The sequence below is a fragment of the Chiloscyllium plagiosum genome, chromosome 36, assembly GCF_004010195.1.
Source record: "Chiloscyllium plagiosum isolate BGI_BamShark_2017 chromosome 36, ASM401019v2, whole genome shotgun sequence".
Classification (NCBI taxonomy): Eukaryota; Metazoa; Chordata; class Chondrichthyes; order Orectolobiformes; family Hemiscylliidae; genus Chiloscyllium; species Chiloscyllium plagiosum.
The window spans coordinates 16,474,042-16,499,523 of record NC_057745.1 but is presented as its reverse complement, the minus strand read 5'-3'; the positions used below and the strand labels follow the sequence as shown (position 1 = coordinate 16,499,523).

General features: G+C 40.4%; 1 protein-coding gene across 5 annotated transcripts in view; it reads right to left on the bottom strand.

Annotated features, from left to right (window-relative positions):
• Positions 1–25,482, bottom strand: part of atp8b4 (ATPase phospholipid transporting 8B4) — a 246,700-nt gene that overhangs the window by 155,213 nt on the left and 66,005 nt on the right. For 4 of the 5 annotated variants that reach the window (XM_043677403.1, XM_043677404.1, XM_043677405.1 and 1 more), the window contains one exon: positions 2,746–2,811. In XM_043677403.1, the coding sequence (XP_043533338.1) occupies positions 2,746–2,773 (28 nt within the window). In that variant the 5' untranslated portion in view covers positions 2,774–2,811. Of the gene's footprint in view, positions 1–2,745; positions 2,812–19,097; positions 19,116–25,482 lie in introns of those variants that run through there. The other variant, XM_043677407.1, reaches the window with a different exon arrangement.

Here is a 25,482-nt window from a genome sequence, read left to right as displayed (position 1 = left end):
TTCGATGGATTTGGCTGAGACAAGGTGGGGGGAGGGGAAGTGAGGAAACTGGTGAAATCCGAGTTCATCCCTTGTGGTTGGAGGGTTCCTAGGGGGAAGATGAGGCGCTCTTCCTCCAACCGTCGTGTTGTTGTGGTCTGGCGATGGCGGAGTCCAAAGACCTGCATATCCTTGGTGGAGTGGGAGGGGGAGTTGAAGTGTTGAGCCACAGGGTGGTTGGGTTGGTTGGTCCGGGTGTCCCAGAGGTGTTCCCTGAAACGCTCCGCCTACTCCGCCTTCCTAACCTGCAATCTTCTTCCTGACCTCTCCGCCCCCACCCCAGTCTGACCTATCACCCTCACCTTGACCTCTTTCCACCTATCGCATTTCCGACTCCCCTCCCCCAAGTCCCTCCTCCCTAACTTTTATCTTAGCCTGCTGGACACACTTTCCTCATTGCTGAAGAAGGGCTTATGCCCGAAACGTCGATTCTCCTGTTCCCTGGATGCTGCCTGACCTGCTGCGCTGTTCCAGCAACACATTTTCAGCATGCAATGTTAGGTGTAGGGGAATGGGTCTGGGTGGGTTGCTCTTCGGAGGGTCGGTGTGGACTTGTTGGGCCAAAGAACCTGTTTCCACATTGTAGGGAATCTAATCTAATCTAATCTAAACTAAATGCACAATATACATTAAATAGGCAATTTTATTTAACAGAACAGTAAGGAAGAGAGTTGATTAGACATATCTTAGACAAAATGTATCTTAGTGTTGGTGCTCTTATTAATCATTACAATAAATTGATCTAAGGAGAATTAATTTGCCCAAATAGTGAGTTCCAAATCTCAGCTGCCTTGATGCAGAGAGGCAAAATATGCAAGACATTCACAACTAATGGCTGGTCTGGATAGTGGCCAGAAGTAGGATGCATGCTTCCCCACATTTGTGCCCTTTATTCAAAGTTCACCAAAACTCATGGCGAATGAGTATGAGTATATGGTGCTGATAAAGTTAGTGGCACAGATTTAATAAAACCATGAAGCTGATGAAGAGCCCCAATCTGTACAGCTGTTCTCCTTTGGGGAGAATACACTCCTTTTATAGACAAACACATTGGAAGAACCCAGATGAAGGCTTGGTCCTGAAATACTTAAGTAGACTATTTAATGTATGAAAGCAATAAGCAATAAGCAATTTTCTCTATGACTCTGTTTTAAAGCTGTATAAAATTGACCTTTTCTCACATTTCTCTCTCATCACAACACAACACCCGAACACAAGAGGCAGTATGTTCATTCATAGTTCTTTTCCATACATGCTCTTGTGATTTCCTAATGCGACAACATACCTCCTTCAGATTGGGTGCAACGAGGCATATGACATATATGCAAAGAGCTAAAATATTTATGTACAGTCATGTTGAAAGTGATGGTGAAGATCAAATGAAGACATCTGGTGCATCAATTGTTTGTCAGCGTGTAATTTTTATGCTGTTACAAAGGATATGAAGTGAACAAAGGATGGGTTATAAAGCTTTCTTTGAGCTGCAGTTTATTCAAGTCACAACCTGAATTTTCTGATGCTCATAGCTCTCCATGCTGTATTGTTGAGCTCATAGTTGCTGTGAATCTACAATGTAGCAGAAACTAAGAGGCATTTACCTGGTGACCAGAACAGATTAGGCTCAACTGTAAATAACATATTGCTCCATTTTATACCTTGAAGATTGTACTGCGATGTCTATCTGAGAGCAAGACTGTTAAATCCTGATTAAATTTTGTACCTGAACTTGAGCACTGGGATTAGAATAGTCAGTTACAGCTAACGTAAATGGTTTTCTTCTAAATTGATATTTTAAACTGGTTTCAACACTCAAAAGTAAATATTAGTAAACGTTACGCAAAGATAGCAATTAAGGTGAAAGTGATTAAGTGAGATGAATATTGAAAACATACAATTCATAGCATGCAAATTATTTACTATTTGAGCACCATTAACTGAGAGGCACCAGTTTGGAACTGACTGCTCCACAGCAGTCAGATTACCAGCTCTCCACGACTGGATTTTCATCTTTTAATACCACGTGTGAGGCAAACATGAATGAAACAACATCATACAGTTTAAACAAGCATGATTCTACAATCTACTGAACACGAAATTAAAATTGCCACCAAGCATGAGGCAAGATATTTCAAAGAGAAAGCTTTTTCTACCTGCAGGCTTCACTTGAACCCTTAGGATACACATAGGTAAAACGACAAAAGCACCCATTTTCAAAACCAAGCAGCTCTGCTGAAGTATTCTACAACTACAAACAACAAATGAACAGGTTGCTATGGAACGTCAAGGAAACTGTTCTCTTAGGTCACTTTACGGTTCGCTGAATCGAAACATTAAAAGGTCGCCTGGACTACGTAATGTTATGTGGGGACCTGACGATGAGTGGCAAAAGGAAAGTTATACACATCTCCAGTTTCTCTATGGAACAATAATCTTTACAGCAAAACACATGATCCACTTTATCTTTCCCCACCAGCACGTTGTGCCGTTAAAAACAGCCTGTCCACTCCATAATAGATCCTCAGTCACACTGCGTTCAGTCTCCAAGATAACAGCCTCAGTGAGCTTTGTAGCTTCTATCACTTGCACAGCATTCTTCGTCAGACAATTATGTTTACTAGAGACAAACGCTTATCACAACAATTGACAGAAACAGATTTAGCATGACCAGTGGGTTGTTTCTGTTTCAATAGGAAGAGATTTACTCACCTATTAATTTATCCCCACAGAGCTTCATATCATCTGATTACCTTTGATTTGGGCTCAAATGATGGCCTAGAGAGAAAAAAAAAGCAAATTGTCAGTGTCAGCAAGTCACAATGACATTAAGTAACACAATAACTCTGATAATATACCGCTCATAAGTGGAGTCTAATTATAACCAATTGTATCATCAGCTTAATTTCAAACTTTCCAGAAGAAACATTTAAAGAGAACCTCACAGTAAGACAAAGCTAATCAAATTTTTTAATCCAACACTGTTTGAATAATAGGATTTAAAAATAGCTACATTCAAGCTCCTTGGCTTTCTAAACATTTAGCCCCAAATTAATTAAATCTTGCATTTACAAAGTTTATGTATTTTACAATTGGTTGTCCACAGATAGATCATTTCATAAATGCAATTTGAAATTCCAACAAAATGTTTAGTCTTGGAAACAGGCAGACTGCAGTATTGTATTTCACTCAATCTTCCATTAGCCATAGTTCCCATTTGTATTGTAGCCCATTCACAGTGATCACACAATTATACGAAATTGCAACTTTACCACAACAATGTGGACAAACAATGTGGCAGCACATAGCCACTATACATTACTTGGTGCAAACATATGTACATTGGTGAGCTTAAAAATCCACTAAGTACTCCAAGATCCTTTAATGAAGGACATTAGGGAATGAGATGGGATTTTCCATCAAGCAATGGTGGTTTCATGATCACCATTACGGAGTCTAGCTCCTGATTCCAAAGTAAAAGTCCACGCATGCTATACTAACCATATGTTACATCTCAAATTAATTAATATATGGTATTCAAAAATGTTATTTGGAATAACAACTTAGTCACATAATGTTTTATCATCATCACTTTCCTCATAATCAACTACTAATGTAGAAAAACCTCCTGTGGCAATTCACAAAGGCATAATCAAATTAAATGAACATTTAGCCAAAATTGGAATTATTAGTGGGGCCAGTGAAAAACTTGGAAAAAAAAGAGGCGTGTTTGAAACAGAGCCTGAGAGTCGGAGGAGCTGGTGAAGAGGTAGCGGATTTAGGGAGGAAATTTCAGAGTATATGGATCCAGGTGGCTGAAGACAAAGTTGTCAAATTGTCGGCCAAAGGGAATTGAGTGGGAAAAGGTGGGGGAGCTGCATAATAAATTGAGTTCAGGGAGATGAGCTTGGGTAGGCTGGAAGAGGTTACAAAGAAAAGATCAGAGAGAGAAGAATGAAAACAACAGGAGACTTAAATGCAAGCTGGAGGATTTTAACAATTTGAGGCATTGGAGGACTGGATAAAAGAACAAAAAATGGAAAACAATTAAACAGCAAAATACTTTGCAGCAGAATTACAATGTATAATTTTCAAAACACTACCGCTACAATTCCTCTACGATGAAATAGCTATTTTAAAAGATTTTTTCATACTATCTATAGTCTCTGGGATGTGATGTAATGCATGGAAGATAGTGAACCACCAGAAAAGACTAAATTTCCCATCTTGCACTGTTTAATGCCTTTCAGATAGCATCGTCAATCATTCTTGATGAAAACGCTCTCAAGGATTAGTGCTGAAGTAAAACACACTGAGGGTCTTCATCTTCAACACCTGACACATTCATTGTGAATGGGGTTTCCATTATGCCTGACTGATATCAATTAAAAAAACACAGGTACGATGCAAACCAGGCTAATTTGCAATAAACATCATCCAATGTCATCCCCATTGCCTGGATCCTGAGAATCACAGAGTATACTTGAATTAATAATACCTCAGTCAAAGCACTTTAACTGGAGTTTTGTTCAATTTACGCATGCAATGTCTGCTGCTGCCCTACACTGAAACTTGTGAAGAACATTTATTAAGTGACACAAAGCAAGCAATTCCCCTTTTAGTCACATTCTGTACATTAGGACACCCCACACAATTTCAGACACCAATTCCACTGCCATTCTCTTGTCAGTATTGCAGGTACATGGGGACCAGGCAATTCGATTCCAGATATAATCGGGTTGGTTATATTAACCTGAACTACACAGCAATTCAGTACAAAATGAATTACTTTGGTCCCTCTTCATTTACGTAGCACCAAAGCACAAACAGCATATCAAATGCATAACATTGCAGCATAACTCATCTGCAGACATTCAAGCAATCCATCAATTACTTTAAAATGAAATACCCATGAGTACTTAATGAGTCACCTACTCCAGCAGACCATTATTTAGGTTATCACAATGTAATTCAATGTAACAAATTTCTTAAAGACACAAGTGTTTCTTCAATAACACCCTACCCAAAAAAATATTGTCCTGTTAAAAACAGGAGAATGTAAAAATAATTCTGGAAATAAATCAAATTTGAAAGTTGGTTCAATTTGTAGTCAATTATCTTGCTGCCTACTTAAAAGTGAACAATGTTCCACTCTGACGATGAAATGATTGAGATCAATTTCCTTTGGGTAAGGCTAAATATATTTTCCTCATCACTGTTTATGTGGTAATTGAAGGTGGTTTAACCTGACCCATTTCCAGTTGCCACTGAACTCATTATCAGATCACCACAAAAATATGCAAATTCTGGTACCAAATATTTTCCTGAGCATCTGCCCAAATGCAAACCAACAAAAAATGTCCAGAACAAACATTTGATGAGAGAGTTGGTTACATCTCTTTTCATCAGACACTTGAGGAATATATTGTGTAGAAAATACTTACAAACATTCTGGCCACTTTTAACCCTGGATCTGTCAACTGGGATGATTTTTAACTCTCAGAGTGCCAGTTGAGATAATTAACCAGAGAATGAGCTGGCATCAGAGAGCAGTATAAATGTTTCCTCTGGCACAGGGTGAGCACAAATGTATGGTTGGCATTTGTTTTGTGCTCCAGGCACTAGGCAGAATAATCACTCTGTCAATAAATCCTTCAAAACACTAGAAACTGGGAGCCACAATCTGCTGTCAAGGAGATTGAGGAGTACAGGTTAATAGATCATTGCCCTGTATCATGAGTCTTTGCCAAATGCATTTGCCTTTTGAAGAAATTGTTTCAATTGACTCCCATTGAAGCTGGAATATTTACCAATAAAAGTTCTTCTGCCTAAAAAACGGTTCACATCCCTCCTCCATATCATATCACAGAATGCTTGTAGCACAATGGTAGTGTCTCTACCTCTGAACCAGGAGGCTTGAGTTCATGTCCCACCTGCTCCAGAGGTATGTCATTGAATGATAAAAAACCTGAACACGTTGATGAGAAAATATCTACAACAGAATAGGAGACCAAAAGTGGTGGAAATGCTCTCCCATGGGGGAAGTAAATAACTACTTCGGAAACCTCCAAGATTACAAGAAAATCCCATGATGGGGCGAGCCTACATCATCTTGCTTTCAAACGCCAAGGATTTAAGAGGGTGGTTCAGTTTGAAGCATGGGGAAGTGGTTTACTTTAGCCACTATCACCAAAGTAATTACACATATTCAGACATATTAGGGAACTATATGATTTTGAGGTTCAAACAGGTGCTGGGACACCTACATCATACTTCTGTTTTTAGGTTAAATGTTTCCTGATGGGGAGGAAAAAGGACGGTAAGGAAGTCACATTTCAAGTTTCATCTGTGCAGGAGCAACCTTTGGAAAATACAAGGCAAGAACAAAGGAAAGTTTGTAAGATTACAGTATGACTTTTTTTAAAAACAATTTGCGTCAGCATTTTGTGGATTTCTCAGTCAGTTAAAACAATGTAAAAAGCTAAACTAAGTTCTTATCACTCCAGCCTATACTTATTCACTGCTCTATCTATGTAATGTCTCCGAAAGCTAGAGTTTCCAAATAAACCTGTTGGACTATAACCTGGTGATGTGTGATTTCTAAGTTTGTCCATTTGGTGCACCAGTGAGCCATGGATTCTAAATTTCACATGGTCTTGTGTTGATAGACCAATCTGTTGAATGGAGAAGAGGAATGTAAACATTTTTGAATGAATACATGCCAAGAGGATGTTTCTATTCAATGGACTCCTTGCATGGAAGGAAATAGAACAAGGAGACAATGTTTAAAATCACGTAACAAAGAGATAAGGACATTCTTCCCTCAGAGGCCATTCATTTTTGGCATTCTCTTCCATTGGAAAGCAATGGAGCCTGGGTCACTGAATATATCCATGGTATTAGGCAGATTTTAATTGGCAAAAGAGGTAACAGTTATGGAGGGTGGGGGTGGGGGGAGGAAGACAGGCACAAAGATGGAATTGAAAGCCAGAATCACATCAGCCCTGATCTAATTGAATGGTGGAGGAGGCTCAATCAGCTAAATGGGTTATCTTGCTTCTATTTCTGATGAACTTATGATTGTTCAGTTCAGCCAGAGATATATATCTCTCAGAATGAATTCTGAGGTCGAATACCACTCAGTAATCCCAAATAAGGAACTACCAGCCAAACTCTACTCTACTCCTATTATTTAAAGCACTATTGACATATTTACTTCGGATGCAGAATGACTTCCTAAAAAGTTTTCAATTTGGTTACAATCAAAGATATTTAACACGACAAACCATCACTACCAGTAAACCTGGAGCTACCTGCTCACATTTTCTATTAGTTTCCACCTTGCTCCCATTGTAGTAAGATCTATATATTTGGAAATGAACAGCTAGAGGCCTGATTAAACACAGTGATACACAAGAGAGAAAGGCACGAGAAGACATCTTACCTGCAGCCCAACAGACTCAGGTTCCCATTTCATGCAATCACACGTCACTATGATACATGCTCAGTAACCATATCTAGAATAAACGATTTAGTTCCCTTTACATCCCTTCCAATGCTGTTTCACAATTGAGTTTCATAGCATTGAAACAGGCCCTTTGGCCCAACATGTCTGTACTATTATTCATCACGCACCTACTGATTCCAGTCCATGTGGCTTATTATTGAACTACAAACATTGAACAGCTTTCCTCCCCTTTCATGCCAACCCAACAGGTCTTCTCTATTTGAGGGACTTATCTCTAACAGTATCCTCAGTTGTGTGGTGTATAATCTCTCTTCTTTGGAGGGCTGGCACATCGATGGAGCGGAATTGTAGTTAATGGGCCGAAAGGACCACCTTTTCCCTTGCAGCCTTCCAATGCCTTCTCAGCAATCCGTCGCTGTTGAATATTTAACATGGGCAACTTTGGGTTTAAGGGGCTCTTCCTTTCTGGACAGCTCAGCTCATGAGCTGCTTAAGTTATCATCCTTCTGCTCGGTGAGATTTTTCTGAAGATTGAAACACTTTTCTAATTATGTCCAGCTCACATGTAGGTTCAAAGTGTGTGATTGCAAAAGGTTTGGTGTCGATAACTGGCTTCTGCCTGTGCAGGGTAGCTCATCCACCCTGACTGAAGTTTCAACAGCACTGACTATGGAAACTCCGAGACCTCTTTGTTGCATGATAGAGGATCTCTTTCTAACTCCATAATTCTTGATCTCTCAGATTCTGTAGTCACTTTACTGGCTCTAGAAATGGCTTTCCAGGTTTTCATTACTAATAGAACGAGAAGAGAAAAGTTACTTTCTTCCATCCCAGCAGAGATCTGGCAATGTCCTCTGAGAAGAACTTGTTATCTAATGATTACTGCAGCTATTGTTGCTGCATCTTCTGGGCCAGGAGTAAGCAATCTGAACTCTTCTCCATTTTCTTGAAGGAAGCACTGGTTCTCCTCAAAAGAAACATTCTAGCTTCAGGAACTATGTCACCTGAATCAGATGAGAAATTTCACACTGGAGCAAATGAACACCTACCGTCTGCTGATTTCCTTCCCCTGTCACTCTCATATAAAACAGCAGATCACTGTCCTATCTACCGTCTGATGGATGGTCACAGGCTTCTTTGACACCTTGCTTTCTCACCCCTTCTAACTTCTGTTTTGGTAAAACGTGTAGGATTGCTCCACCCTCTGACAGATTGTAAAATGCTACAACTGTCGTCCTTGGCATTGGCTAACCAAAGAACGTCTAAAGTCATACAAGCAGATCCGCACAATAAAGAATTGTAGTGATTAGCAAATATGTACAAGGCCTCCATAATCTCTTTTCCATTGTATCAGATTGTTCTTTGTTAAATCCGATAAGCACTAAGAAAGCCTGAGCCGATCCAAATCCACTGTCTAAACCTATCGCCCATTTCCTAAGCATCTGTATGCCTCTGCTCCCCACCTACTCATGCATCTGTCCAGACGTATCTTAAATGAATCTACCGTGCCTGCCTCTACTACATCTGCCGGCAACGCATTCCAAGCACCTACCACCCTCTGTGTAAAGTACTTGCCGCGTGTATCCCCCTTAAACTTTCCACCTCTCACCTTGAAAGCGTGACTTCTCGTTATTGAATCCTTCACCCTGGCAAAAAGTTTACCTCTATCTAGCCTGTCTATACTCTTCATGATTTTGTAAACCTCAATCAGGTCCCCCCTCAATCTCTTTTTTTCAAATGAAAACAACCCTAACCTACTCAAACTCTCTTCATAGCTAGCACCTTCCATACCAGGGAACAGCCTCGTAAACCTTCTCTGCACCCTCTCCAAAGCATCCACATCCTTTTGGTTTCTTATTCCTGCGCTTCCTGAGACCCAATGTACAATGTGGGATGGGGATCCTCTTTATCAACCACAGTAGTGCATTCTAACGAATCAATACAACTGATCCGTATCTAATTGGAAAGTCATTTTTCTGGCGATGGCCAGAATATCCACAAAGCATTCCACACTTCGATGCCTTGGCATGCCTCAAGACCTGTCACTAACTGCCCCCTACCCCTAGCATTTCTGGTATTTGTCCCAGCTCTGGGCAGGCCTCATGGTTTACCATCACTGGTCTTCACTTCTGGCTCTTGTTAAGCTCCTTTGATTCTGTGGATCTGCCCAAAAATACATTCCTCCTTGATGTGCTCAATGCATTTTATGTGCGGTTCAAACAGAAGGTCAGTGAAATATGTCCCTGCCCCAACAGCCTTGGATGCACAGGGTCTCTCAGTCATCACTGCAGACATCAGATCGGCCTTCTTGTCAGTGAACCCATGAAAAGCGACTGGCCTGGATGTGCACTCATATCCTATACTGACCTGGTGGCGGGAGTATTCACTGACTTCTTTAATCTCTCCTTACTACAACCTGAAGTCCCCATCTACTTCAAGATGACTATCATCCCAGTACCAAAGGAAACACATGCAGTGTGCCTCAGTGACTACCGCTCCGTTGCTCTGACCTCCATAATTATGAGGTGCTTCAAAAGGTTAGTCATGGCTTACATCAATTCCAGCCTCCCAGCCTGCCTTGATCCCTTGCAATTCACCTACTGGCACAACAGGTCCTCAGCAGACGCCGTCTCCCCGGCCCTACACACATCCCTGGAGCACCTGCATCATCATCCACATCAGGCTTTTACTTATTGACTACACCTCCATCTTAAACACTATAATCCCAAACAAACTCAGAGACCTAGGTCTCTGCTCCGCCCTCTGCAACTGTGATCTTTGACTCCCTGACCCACAGACCACAATCAGTGAGAACAGGCAGTAATACCTCCTCCACAGCAACCCTCAACACCGGTGTCCTACAAAGCTGCCTACTCAGCCTCTTACTGTACTCCCTGTGCACTCATGAAAGTTTGTCCGAATATCATCTACAAGTTCACTGAAACCACCACCGTTGTAGGCCAGATATCAAGACAGAATACAGAAAAGAGAGTGTGATGTGGTGATGTGGTGTAAAGATAGCAATCTCTCCCTCAATATCAGCAAAATTAAACAGCAAGCAAGCAGGAGGGCATGGCCCTATTGACATCAACAGAGCTGACATGGAGATGGTCAAGAGCATCGAGTTTCTAAGAGGGATGATCACCAACAACCTGTCCTGGTCCATCCACATTGATGCAACAGTCAAGAAGGTACACCAATACCTCTTCTTCCTCAGGAGGCTAAGGAAATGCAGCATGTCCAAAAGGACTATCACTAACCTTTACAGATACACCATAGACAGCATTCTATCTGGATGCATCACAGTTTGGTATGGCAACTGCTCTGCCCAGGACCATAAGAAATTACAGAAAGTTATGACCACACCCTAGTCCATCACACAAGCCAACCTTCCGTCCATTGATTCCATGTTCACTTCTCACTGCCTCAGAAAGACAGCCAACATCAAAGACCCCTCCCACCCTGGTTATAATCTCTTCCATTGGGCAGAAGATACAAAAGCTTAAACACACGTACCAGCAAGTTCAAGAACAGCTTTTTCCCTGCTGTTATTAAACTTCTGAATGGACATCTCAAATTTCAAATCTAATGTTGATCTTGCTTTGTGCACCTTCTTTGTCGCTATAACTATGTCTTCCTCGCTCTGTTCTATCACCCTATGATCTTTGCATGTTACATCTGCCTGTACTGCACAAAACAAAAAACTTTTCATTCTACCTAGACACATGCAAAATGACATCCACATTCTTGTGATTGAACAACATCAGGGTTTATTAACTATAACCATATTCTGAGGATGGTAAGCGAGGATATCTTACTTGGAGTCCTGTAGACCGGCTCCAGCTCTGTGATCTGATGTCCCTATGACATAGCTACTTTTGCGCATGGTTAGTAACTGTACCAAGAGTTACAGATAATTTCCTTTACTCTACACCAACTAACCCCAACACCCTTATATCTGCTGTACAGCTGATATTAGGAAACGCATGTACTAATGGCAGACGGGAGACTGGATGGAACAGGTATGGGTATCACACGAACATCTAAAATCTTTGAAAGCATTGGATGACAAGGAAGTGGTGATTCTGAATGTAACGGTCAGGGAAAGGGGAATGATGCAAGGGGGAAAAGTGCTCTCCTGTGAAATATTTCTCTTTGTTCCCCCATCAAACACCACCACATCAAACACCATTATCATCTACCTAAAGCCCTACATCACCATCCTATCACTCAACGTGAGGACTCCACTTCAATCACTCAAAGTTCCACCATCACTCCCTCGATACTGCCACAGATTCTGGTGTCAACTCTTGTTAGAATTTCTGCACAGGTAATATTGTGAGGTGCGGTGTTGTGTTAAAATTATAACATCGCAAATATATCTTTCTCCATCATTACAAGGAATTATGAATCCATTTGATGACCTGAAGCAAGTAACTGACAAAGCTGATAAATCCTTTCAGCTATTTTTCTGAGAGCTTACTTTTTAGAGAAGAAAAACATTGGGGTGGAATCTTCCCAGATGCTGAACGATGTGAGCATTGGTGAGGAAGCTGGGAAGATCATGAGGTCAGCAGTGAGGACATTCTTGATGTAGTTACATGACACTGATGTAGAACAGTAATCGACAGCAACATGTCCAAACCTCTGAATGATCACTGTTGGAAAACATGACAAGCTGCCTGGCTTTGTGTCTATGCCAAAGAAATCAAGGTAAGACATTGAGCCAGTACGTTCTGAAGGAATTGGCAATATGCACAAAGGCAAGGTGGAGATGCCATGAACATGCAGGTAGGCACAAAATGACTGAGTGATAACAGAGCAACTGACACAGCTAATAAATCCTTTCAGCTACTTTTCGGAGATCTTCCTTTTCAGTGGGTAAAACATTTGGGGTGGAATCTTCCCAGATACTGAAATTGTCTGCATAGGTGAGAGAATTGGGAAAGCTGTGAAGTTGGCAGTAATGAGAGGCTTGATGTCGAGAGCAAAGCATCTGTACAAACACAATAGGACCTTAAGACATGGGAGCAGAAATTAGGCCATTCGGCCCATCGAGTCTGCTCCGCCATTCGATCATGGCTGATAAGTTTCTCAAACCTAAGGAACCCTGCGGTGGAGTCGGTTCTGATTGTGTCAGTGCAGACCAAAGTGCAGGATTGGAACGGTGGCCCAAAAATGTAAGGAAGTTGGCAACGATATTGTGGTGAAGTTGGGGCATATCTTATGCCAGCCATCACGGACAAAGGAATGCAGGCAGTCACTGCCTGTGGAGCATGACCTGAGTGTTTGGGGGATGCTAAACAAGATGGAGGCCCTGAGGAGCAAACAGCCAGTTGGAATTACCAAGCTCCCTTTCATGACATAATTGTTACCATTTAGTTTCTCTCCACTTCCTGGTAAAATACCAAAACGCAATAAATGAGGCAAGATTAGGTAATAATTAGATATTAATGTATGCAACTAGGCCACTTGCTGCTTACTGCTGAGATTTTCATCTCACTGTTGCAATCTCGGTTGAAAAATTGGACATTTTTTCTTGCCATCTAGAATCTCGCTATTCTGATCTCACCTTAACATACCGCTGTCTCGCCAATGTCCATGTACCCCAGGGATTGGGAAAATACCAACCAGTCAGGGATAACAAAACAGCTTGGGAGAGTCAGAGAGAGAAACAGATACAGAAGAGGAACAGATGGACAGTGGGAGAGAGAGGAGAGAGCATAGAAAGACAGGTGGTAAGGTGAAGCATAACCCCAAAGCAAAATTCTGGCATTAAACGATACTTATTCATCTTCTCATTTTATAACAAAAATAAAAAAAAGTGGCATATATTCAGGTCTAACCTTCTTGTAACATCTAATACACAGTGAAAATGATCCTAAACACTTGGTTTCCCCTCCTTCAGTTCTAAAGGGAATTGAAATAATGAGCTCTAAACCCCACACTGCTCTCACTGTTCTGAATTATAGCATCAATTACTGCAGTAGCAAGTACATAAAGCTGGAATGTCCACTGGTTGTGTTTGTACTTTTTAAGCATATTCTGCTCAATTGCAGCTAAAGCAATGTAAAAGGTCAGGAAATTTCAATTTCAAGTTCTGTTTGGGTCAAGAGCTCTTGCGATCTTTCGGATCAAGTTTTAAAACATGCGAGAAATTAGCTTAAATGATTTACCCTTGTGAGGTTTCTGCCAATTTTTTTTTGCAGGTCTTTCAAAAACTCTTAAAATTAAGCTCCCTTTTTAGGTACAAAGGTAATAGACAAGTTTTAGAAGAATTTATCTTATGGTTTAAAATTCCTAAGAAATTCACAACTGGACCAAATGCAAACAATAAATGGTTCTTACAGGGTTTTTTTTTAAAAAGTAATTTATAGGTGTTTAAAATGGAGTTATTCACAGGTTAGGTAATAATTATGTTAATGTTTAATGTTATTTTCTCTCAGACATCTGAAATGTTGTCTGATTGCATTCTTTTTCAGAATATTCTGCATTCAGTGAAATGCAAAAGAGAGTTTGGGTCAAAATTTGAGTAAATAAACTACTTCTGAAATCTGGTGCAGCTGGAAGGATTACTTACCATGTAGTAGATAATTTCATTCCTCACAAAGAGTATTTGCTTAATTCAGCATTGTCTGGACTTTCAGAAGTATATCTGGACTTGACGGGTCAAATGGCCTCTTTCATGTTTATAATCATTGCATGACTTGATGACTCATTGATCGATATGTTGCCCTGGTAATGGCAACAAGTTTCTGCTACTCTTTACTAGGCTTGTAAAATCACGAAAATTCAGCCAAGGGGAAGCAATGGGGATAGTGGTGATGTCACTGGCTGAGTAAACCAGAACCCCTGCTAATGTGCTACATTTGAATTCCACCATGGCAGATCCTGGAACAAAAAGCTAGCCTAACTGCAACCACGTAACCATTGTTATAAAAACTCATCCGGTTCACTAATGTGTAATCTACCCATCGTACCCTGTGTGGTCTTCATGTGACTCCAGAACCAAAGAAATGTGGCTGACTCTTAACTACTTTCTGGATAATTAGAGATGGGCAATAATTCTGGCCGAGCCAGTGTCACCCACATTCCATGAAGAATCAAAGAAAACAAATTCCAGCATCACTTCATAGTGGCCACTAACTATAGCAATCTGATGCATTTTACTGTTGGAAAAGGTCACCGGAATAGTTCACTCATGCAGTGAGCTCCTCACGGCAAATGCACACAACTTTCTTGCATCGTTAGATTGTCTCTCTTGTTCGCAGAGACTGATTTTACAAAAGAACAGATGGCAATTATCATTTGAGGAGAACAGTATCTTCATTGGAAGGAAGCACGTTATCAGGTTACTGGGCCAATTCAGAAAACATAAAATCAATGCACAGCAGCATTGAGAGAGTGTGAGGAGTCTGGAAAAACAAAATCCCTTGCTCTAGATGCTGACAGGCCTCCTGGGCATTTTCACAATTCTCACTTGTATTTCTCTTTACCCACAAGTTCAGTCACTAGCTATTTTCACAACTAATTACAATGGGAAGGAAAAACAAAGAAAGTAAAATAGGGAAAAAAATCCATTATTTATTATGTGCCCAAGTATTTTGAGAAATCCATAAATTTGGATATGGGCCAAGTTCAGGCAAATGGGGCTAGCATGGACGGACATTTTGGTCGGCATGGACCAGTTTGGGCCAAAGAGCCTGACTCCATCCTGTAGGACTCTGACTCTAAGAGTGCTAGAAGCAGAAGCTCCTCCATGTTTGGAGTCAATGATTTTATATCAATGTTATCTTTTGACTTGGCTGTTGCAATGCTCTCCTGTCTCAACTCTCACACAGTACAGAAAAATGTTTGTTCACTCTGCTGCCCATACTACCAACTTACATTAAGTCCTGTTTACCCTGCATCTCTGTCCAGTAATACTTCCACTTTAAAATATTTATCCGAATTTTCATACTGTCTTATCTCTCTCTACCATCCTTACAACCCTAGGAGTCATCTGCATTCTTCAATTTTGGCCTCTTGTCAGTCAGTGTTTGAATTGCAATGCAATCACATACAAATAGTCACATGACCTTTACCATACGACGCACACACTGAAGCACTTTAAACACATTCTGAGTACAGTCTACTCTGCTGTCTTATTTAGACACCATGTTCTATGCTCATTAGAGCTGGGATTGAGTGTTGGAGGTCCATAAAACAGCATAGCCACTAACAGAAGGACACAGGAATGTTCACAAAAGTTAATGCTGCTACAAACAACTGAAAAGAACAGACACCATAGCAAAAACATATGACACATGAACTACACTCCCTGGGGAGGTAAAATTTCCCAGATGAACAGTCAACAACAACAACACACACACTAATAAGAAACCATCACAATTTAAAGACTGTGTGCAATGCATAGGCAGATTGATGAGAATAACAAACTGTTTTTAATGTATGAGAACCATTGTGCAATTATGATCGGAATAATCCCAAGTGCAAGCAATCCCTGCAAATTCCTTTCTATTCGTTGGGCAAGTCAGGGGGGAGGGGCATAGGTTTAAACACAATCATCTAACAGATCTAAAACGGTCATTTGAGTTTTTTTAATAAGGCAGCTATCTCACACTAAAGACAGACAAGGCTGCTGCCTTGCGAGCACAAGAAAGTCAGAAATTCTCCTCTCCACCAATTGTGGTTTTGCCATCAGATGCCTAGGCCCCAAACTCCGGAATTCCTTCTTTAAGTCTCTCTCTGTGAGACTCGGTGTCAAATGCCATCTTACCACATTAGAGGGGCTCCATATAAATGTTGATAAATGTTGAATAGTAAATTGAAATGAATCATCAGGGTTTACAGAAAGAGAGCTTTTGTATTGAAACACTTCAGTATTACCCAGCATAGTAATTCAACAAAGTTACACACAAGTTAAACTAATTGGAAATAATCTTGCAAAAGTATTCCACTGCCTGGATTTATAAACAATAGTCTTCAGCATAACACTGACTAATAAAGAAACTGTTCAAGGAAATTTAGAGCAGTATTTGTACCTTGCTAATTTTTGGGCATTAATAGAACTTAGCGAGTTTTGAGAAGATTTGTAGCTCAGGTTGAGGTTCTGGATGTAGGTTTGCTCGCTGAGTGGAAAGTTCATTTCCAGACGTTTCGTCACCCTACTAGGTAACATTTTCAGTGGGCCTCCTGCGAAGCACTGTACATGATTCCTGCTTTCTATTTATATGCTTGGGTTGGTGATGTTATTTCCTGTGGAGATGTCATTTCCTGTTCTTTTTTCTCAGGGAGTGGTAGATGGGGTCTAATCCATGTATTTGTTGATAGAGTTCCAGTTGGAATGCCATGCTTCTAGGAAATCTTGTGCGTGTCTCTGTTTGGCTTGACCTAGGGTGGATGTGTTGTCCCAGTCGAAGTGGTGTCTTTTATCCTCTGTATGTAAGGATACTAGTGAGAGAGGGTCATGTTGTTTTTGTGGCTAGTTGATGTTCATGTATCCTGGTGGCTAGTTTTCTGCTTGTTTGTCCAATGTAGTGTGTTACACAACACATCCATCTTAGGACAAGCCAAACAGAGACATGCATGAGAATTCCTTGAAGCATAGCATTCCAACTGGAACTCTATCAACAAACACATCGAGTTAGACCCCATCTACCATCCCCTGAGAAAAAGAACAGGAAATGATATCACCACAGGAAATAACATCACTAACCCAAAGATATAAATAGAAAGCAGGAATCATGTACAGTGCTTCGCCTGAGGCCCACTGAAGATGCTACCTAGTAGGGTGATGAAACATCTGAAGATGAACCTTTCAGCTCAGCGAGCAAACCTACATCCATTAATAGAACTATTAAGCACTACTTTGAGGATGATCACCCTTAAGAGACATTAAGTGATAATAAAAAATAAAAAATGAGTCAACTTCTCAAAGCAATATGTTCCAATTTATTATCAACGTGACAAGGAACCACACTATGATCAATTCACTGAGATGTTTTAATTTCTGAAAATCAGCTTTTTAACATTGAAATTCAGTTTCTACAATTCTGATGACAAGTATAAAATAATGACCATAAAAGGAACTCAAATCCAAACAAACAAATATGAAATCTAATGAAAGGATATGTTAAAGCAATACCAATCTTAGATTCAAGGTCCACCTGTCCTCCAGAAGAGTGTTTTTAAAAAATAATTCATTCACAGGATATGGACATCACTGGCTCGGCCAGAATTCATTGTCATCACTAGCGATGTCATGTATAGGCCAGACCAGGTAAGGATGGCAGTTTCCTTCCCTAAAGAGCTTTAGTGAACCAGATAGATTTATTCCTGATAATTGATAATGGTCATCATTAGATTTTTGATTGCAGATTTTTATTGAATTCACATTCTACCATCTGCTGTGACTGGATTCATACCCAGGTCCCCAGCTTATTACCTGGGTCTCTGAATCAATAGCCTAGCTACCACTAGGCCATCAACTCCGCTAAATCTGCAAACAACATTAAAAAATTTAATCCAATTTTGATAAACTGCAGGTGCTGAAGATCTGCAACAAAAACAGAAATTGCTGGAGAAACTCAGCAGACCTAGATATATCTGTGCAGCGAGAGAGAACAGAGTTAACATTTCGAGTCCAATGACGCTTTTTCAAAAACCAATTAAGATCATTGAGTGTTGCTTTTGTGTGTGAATACAAAAGGTTGGCCAAACTAATTACTTTCTTACATAAAGCCGAAGGCCATGTACCTTCAAGCAAAAACATGAATTTGCTGCATGAAGATCAGAAATGTTCTTAAAAGCAGCATGTCAGAAAGGTCAGAACTGTTATGCACCATGAAATCAATCGAGCATGTTTAGAATGCAAAGCATTGCAGGAAGCACATAAAATGACTAAGTTGCACATATGAATTCATCTTGAAAGATAGGAACATATATTTTTCATTACCTGTTATAAAGTGCAAGTCAGATGGGAGGCATTGGGCTGAGTGTTAGTGGACCCTACGGTGTTAGGGGATGGAGTAAAGGGGGGAAATAAAGTGTCAGAAACCACAGTGAATGTGCACAGTGCCCAGACTCTATAATAAAGAGATTAGTCTCTTACTATCATCCAACGTAAAATGATAATTTCCTACCTGTCTCTCTCATGCTCATGTACTTGCAGCTAAATCAGTAACTTGTCACCAAATGCAACAATTGTCTTTGGATACTGGTTGCTGTGCCTGAAGCTGGATGATTGATAAGCCAGGTTTTGAGACAATGCACTTGGGATTACAACTTGAATCTCTCTTTCAGGTTGCTCCCATTTGGGATGAATTTGGGCAAAACTGATCTAGCTCCCCCTCTGTGCAGGTCTCTTGTATAATACCATAGTTGATCCACAAAACCAAGCTAAAAGAAGTCCAGCTTGCGTACGAGGATAGGATAGATGAGAATGGCACTCTGGAGTATGAGAACATGCCAAGGTTGGGTTAATAACAGGGGCAGAGAACAAGTAGCTTTACCACATAATCTTCAGTTTCTCTTTATAGCAAGCCACATTTTCAAAAGCAGATTTAAGCAGAAAAGAGCACAAAACCATAAATACCACATTCATCGTCTGTGACCAGCTTAAGGAAATCGAACAGATGTTCCCTGGGAAGTCCAACTTCGGAAGTGCTCCAATGCAATCCAGCAGGAAATGGGTTAATTAGCCTTTGTTCGTATTTCCAGAGGTGTTTCTCCCACATTCATATCACCCAATTTGCTACCCAATGGTTTCAGAGGAAGTGAAGGTCTCCCCACTGCTGTAGGTACCAATTCTGCCTTTTGAAAGATGAGACAGTGGTGCCGATAGGTTTTGGCACACAAGCTCAAACTGCTGGTGAAAACAATTGTAACGCTACATTGATGATAGGCAGGCACTGGTCATTTTTCACTCCCTATCCCATATGCAGTTTAAAACGTACGATACAGCAGCACAATTAGGCCCCAGTGTGCCCAACCATTCAATCATGGTTAATAATGTTTCTCACTCCATTTTTATGCCTCCTCCCCGTAACCCTTGGATCAAGAATCTACCTTGGGCTCCACAGCCTTCTACTGCAATGAGTTCCACAGATTCACCATCCTTGGGCTAAAGAAATTCCCCCTCCTCAGTTCTAAAGGTCCATCAGTGCTGTGCCTTTGTGTTCTAGTCTCTCCTAACTGTAGAAAATTTTCTCCACATCCACACTATCCTGGCCTCTCAGAATTCTGTAAGCTTCAATAAGATACCCCCTCAGCCTTCTAAATTCCATTGAGTATAGGCCTCCAGTCCTTAACTTCTGCCATAATTTTCCATGTGACTGACCTCAATCCCCACTTTTATAGTTTAAAGCCCTATTCACTGCCCTAGTTATGCGATATACTTGCTCAACACTAAACTGCACTTATCTCCACACCCTAACCTAACCTAGTCTCCGTTGAATTCTTTCTCAGTCAAGAGTGTGGTGCTGGAAAAGCACAGCAGGTCAGGCAGCATCCAAGGAGCAGGACAGTTGACGTTTCAGGCAAAAGCCCTTCATCAGGAATGAAGGGCTTATGCCCAAAATGTTGATTATCCTGCTCCTTGGATGCTCTCAGCTCTGATCTCCAGCATCTGCAGTCCTTACTTTCTTCTCTTGAATTCTTTCTCAATTTTTATGTTCCCTTCAGCTGCTATGACAAAATTTAAATCGCAGCCCTTGCATACATCCAAATTATTAAATGGAAACTAAAATGCCCAAGGACAGCTCCCTGGGGGAATACCTCTAGTTACATCCTACCACTTACAAACACAGCTTTTATCACAATATTTGCTGTCCATCCCCCATGTGTCTATGTCGATTTTCTTAAAAATATAGCATTCCTTAATTTCCGAAACAAACCCCTGAAACACACAATTCCTAACAAATATCCAAAAGTGCCACACCTTCCATGTTCTCCATTAACGAATTCTTGAAGAATTCTTCTTGGTTAGGCTAACATGACCTAAGCATTGCAAACCCACACTCGCTGTTGCTCATTAGCCTTTAACCTTCAAAGCAGCTGTCATCTCCTTCTCAGGTTAGGGAGATATACTGTCCAACCAGCATCCGTATTCTGAGGTGCAAAGTGTCTGACACCAATGCATTTAAAATTCATTTCTTAATGTTATTATTTCTGTGCAAATCCTTTGCAATACTAACCCCATATTCCTCACTTAAAAAAAGGGTGAACTACTTATTCAGCACCTTTGCCAACGTGGATGTGGCTGAAGACTAGTCTCTCAGCTGCCAACAAAACTATTCCAAAACAAAGCAGTCAGGTATCTAATTTGGAAGCTGTGAGGGAACCAAATAGATCATTTCTGTTTTTTTTTAAAAATCAGTATACATTTGAACTTTCTAACCTTGCTTTAAATTCCTCTCTGGGAAAAAGTTGAACTAGATTTTCAGTGCAGGTGCTACCACAATGAAGGCTTCAGTTTTGGGCAGTCGTTCATGTTCAACTATCAAATATGTCAAGACGCTGCAACCCTGGTTTGTAGCCTATGAGCCTTGTGGCTCCAAGTTCTGTTCTGCTAATTGGAGAGACAGCTCCGCTTGTCTGTTCTGGTAGTTTGTGGACTGTTAAGGCTTTCTCCTCATCTAGGAGAGTCTGACTCTGGAAGGTTTCTGCAGAGTCTATTTACGCTATTGTACATAACACTGTTCCCTGTAAGTCCATCTCTTGCTAATTTATTCTTTCCACAGTCTCTTGCACATGAAGAGCCGAAGCATCATTTTCTGTGCTGTAAGAATGCTATGCTTCTCCGACAGCTGATGTTATTGTTACCAGGCGACGTGCATTACCATCATGCGCAATAAACTGCACAATTCATCGTAGTGAGATTGGCGTTTCCCCTGTAATTCAGTGGTAACAAAACAAATAAACTCTGTTCTTCATAAGATTGTGCAAAACGTACATAATATCTTACAACATAAATGGGGAAGGAAAAGATAACACCGCTGTGCTGTGGTGTAACCTGTTGACACCCTGAGCTCTGAATTATCCCCATTTACATTGATTGGCCAGAATTCAGAGTAGCGCCAACAACAGCGAAATAACTGGAAGGATGTACAACCCCACTGAAGTCATTGCTTCCAAGCTTTAGCTTCCTCCCTGGTGCAAGGGGAGATGCACACAGGCCAGCAACATCAAAGCAACGCAATTGGCACACATTGGTCTGTTGACAGATGGTAGCCTAAAAACAACTGCCTGTGTGTAATGGAGTATTATAATTGCTGACATCGCTGCCTCTGGCGATGGCATGAGAAACCAGCTGTTTAAAGCTGCCTCATTTTTAAAAATTCTTTTATGGGACATACACTGGCTGCGAATTGTCCATCCCCGGTTATCCCTCAGAAGTTGGTGGCGAGCTACCTACTTGAACTGCTCAGCAGCCTTTTCCATTTCGATGCAACTGAGCGGCTTGCTTGGCCAGTTTCAAAGGGTAGTTACGGGGCTGGAATCACAAGTTAAGGGCAGCTGATCACCTCCTGAATGACAGGAGTAAACAGTATCTTTTTTCACTATGACAAGTGAAACAGCATGGTGGTTCAGTGGTTAGCACTACTGCCTCAAAGCGCAGGGACCCGGGTTCGATTCCAGCCACAGGTGACTGTCTGTTTCGAGTTTGCACATTCTGCATGGGTCTCCTCCGGGTGCTCTGGTTTCCTCCCACAATCCAAAGATGTGCAGGTTAGGTGAATTGGCCGTGCTAAATTGCCCATAGTGTTCAGGGATGTGTAGATGAGGTGCATTAGTCAGGGGTAAATATTGGGTAGGGAATGGGCTATGGGTGGGTTACTCTTCGGAGGGTCAGTGTGAACTTGCTTCGTCGAAGGGCCTGTTTCCACACTATAGGGATTCTATGAACAAAATGTTTTATGGACACAGTATTAAGAAAAGCTTTTCAATTCTAATTAATTAATTGAATTCCAAATCTAGTGGGACTTGAATACTCAGAACATTAGCCTGGATTTCTGAATTACTAATCCAATAACATGATCAGTACGGCACCACTTCTTGTGTAGGATTTTAACTCCACCCACAGTATCATGATATAAAGGCTTTAGCTGTGATTCAGCTAGTCTGGGCCCATGCTTGCCATTCAAGCATATTTCTTCTTCGATTATGAATGGACACTTGTTATTCCCTCAGAGAAACACAGTGAAAATGCACATTAGGGGATATTTATACTTACGTAATGGTACACAACAAGCAGATCAGTCTTGAGGCATTGTAAAACACAGACAGCAATCACATCTATATTGATAGATGCTTCTTAACTGGACCCTGTCCTTATTTTAAGTCAAGGATCCCAATCCCAAGGAATACAGTGAGCTTAAGAAAGAAATTGAAAGACTGCAAATGCATGGAACACCATAGACAATACAATTAAATTCTACTTCATAACAACACAATAGCAGTCACCATACGAATTCTATTTGCTATGTTTTAGCTTCTGATAGCCTTAAACCAAAAGCAACATGCATCTCATGTCTGACATTGTAAAATGTGCGTAACAGTTAATTTGTAATAGTGCTGACTGCTAACTATATTCCCAAGGCAATGGTTTAATTTTGCAATTTATTCAGTTGCTGTTACCAGCCCTACTTTATGCTGTAATTTAGTGATTCACTGCAGTAGTCTGTTACTTCTCATGACATTACTTGCAACAGTCATGCAGTAAAGAGGTTTTTTTGCCTGTCCCTTCATCACTCTGTGCAGTGTGTAATGATCTACATTTCTCCCCAACCAACTTGCAATGTGAAGGCGTATCAATTACACAATTTATTCATTGGGTGGCCCAAAGGTTGTGTTAAAGATTTGGTTTGAGACGCAAGACACAGCTGGAAAGAAGATGGAGCAACTTTAGCATCTGAGGTTAACTAATGAAATCTTCTCACAAACTGTGAATAAACAACATTTAAAATGATGAATAACTGCAACCATTTGTTAGTTCACAAAGCAACACAACATTGATATTGACATAATATATATAAATCTTTTTTAAAAAATAGTATAAATATTCCAATCCAACCTAAACCAGGTTCCTAAACTTCTTGAATAAAAACTGAAAGAACTACAGATGCTGAAAATCAGAAACACAAACAGAAATTGCTGGAAAAGCTCAGCAGATCTGTCAGCAGCTGTAAAGAGAAATCAGAGTTAACATTTCAGATCAAGTGACCCTTCCTTAGAACCAAAACTTCTTCCCATTCTGACTTAAATTCCAAGTTTAACTATTGGTGTGACCCCTGAGTGAGAACCGTGGGGTGAAGCGGTCTTTGTAAATGGAGGACTTGCCAACTAGAGTGGGAAATGCAGCTGCTATACCTCAGTCAGAGCATCATGGCCAGCCATTGCTGCCTCCACAACTCACAACCTCAAACTATCAGCTTGCAAACCCACTTTGAGAAGCACTGATCTAAACTACAATGAATCACAGTACCTCTTTGTAAATGATGCTCTGTCACTGTGTTGTATTTGGTTCCACACAATATTTATGTGCTATATTAAAAATTTGCAGCCGAAATAAAATAATCAATTAGAATAAAACAGGATAAAAGCAGAAACATTAACTGCTCCGTTTCAAGATCTATGCTAACGATATGGAAATAAGAGACAAAAAGGTCACAGTGAAAGAAAAACAACTGAAATACTGACAAATTCTCGGGCACATTATGGGGTTTAACTGGATTTTTAAAAATGGCAAATTGGCTGAGTTCTAAACAATGTTTCAAAAACTTTAAGAAGAATTACAAATTGCTTTATATTTTATTCCAGTCATAATACTGCTCAACAATCATTCCAACTAAGATCTTAATTGACTTGTAGGAGTGAAGTATCATTAATCTTCCAATGCCGTGTATTGTCACAAACATGGAGCACACTGGCAATCATCATCAGCAATGACAAACAACGTGCCACACAGTAATGGCAATTTCCTTTACTCGCACAGAGACAGCATCCTGGTAATTAATAATATATAATCCACATCAGGGAGCAATTTAAAGATCTTGGGGTTCAGTTCATTCATTTTAAATCAAATTTTGTTCTCATGTCTCATATGATCTCAGGCCTTTAATCATGCTATCGATCTGAAGCCATTCTCAGAGATCCACTCCAGTCTTTATAACACACGTCAAGCGATGAAACAAAAACTTAGCACAGACAATCTAATCTTAAAGCAGGAACTGACTGCGGAGGCCACACTATTTGCCAGCAGCCTAAGTGCAGTATGCCAACTGCCAACCCACTCTCAACCCATTATGATTTCCTTTCTATAAAGGGATCAGGTATCAAGCTCTTGTATATGAATGCACAATAAATGTTTCAACACCCTACAACACTTACAAATTCAAAGCATGTATCTGTTACAGCTCTACAATCAGAAAACCTACATTGAAACAGGAGGCTATGTTGTCGATCTAGGGAATTAAAAGGAAACAGGATTGTGGAAATTTACAGCAGCTATTGTTGTTGTTGCTATTGGCAACACACTAATATCCACCCACTCATCAATGTACAAGATGGTGAAGATAGTGGCAGAATAGAAGCCCTTCATATTTTTTGCAATAATCATTTTTTTAGAGGTATTGATCGGACTCGATCGAGACCCAATAAAAAACATTTATTTCTTGAGAAAATGATGAACTCATGCTGCAGGATGAGATGAACAATACTAAACAGCATGACTCTTATAACATTTATAGCCAGCATGTCCCTTGAATTGATACAGAGCCATTGATAGTTCCAACAGAAAAACTGCTACAAACCTCAGGCAACCAGTTCCAACTATTCTGAAGCCATCACAATCATAACACGATGCACATTACATCATATTTCAGTCACTCTTGAATCCAAAGTGTATATAAATCATTTATCTTTGTGTTGAGGACTACTTTGATCTGGAAAATGGCACCGCTACCTATTTTTAAAAAGTT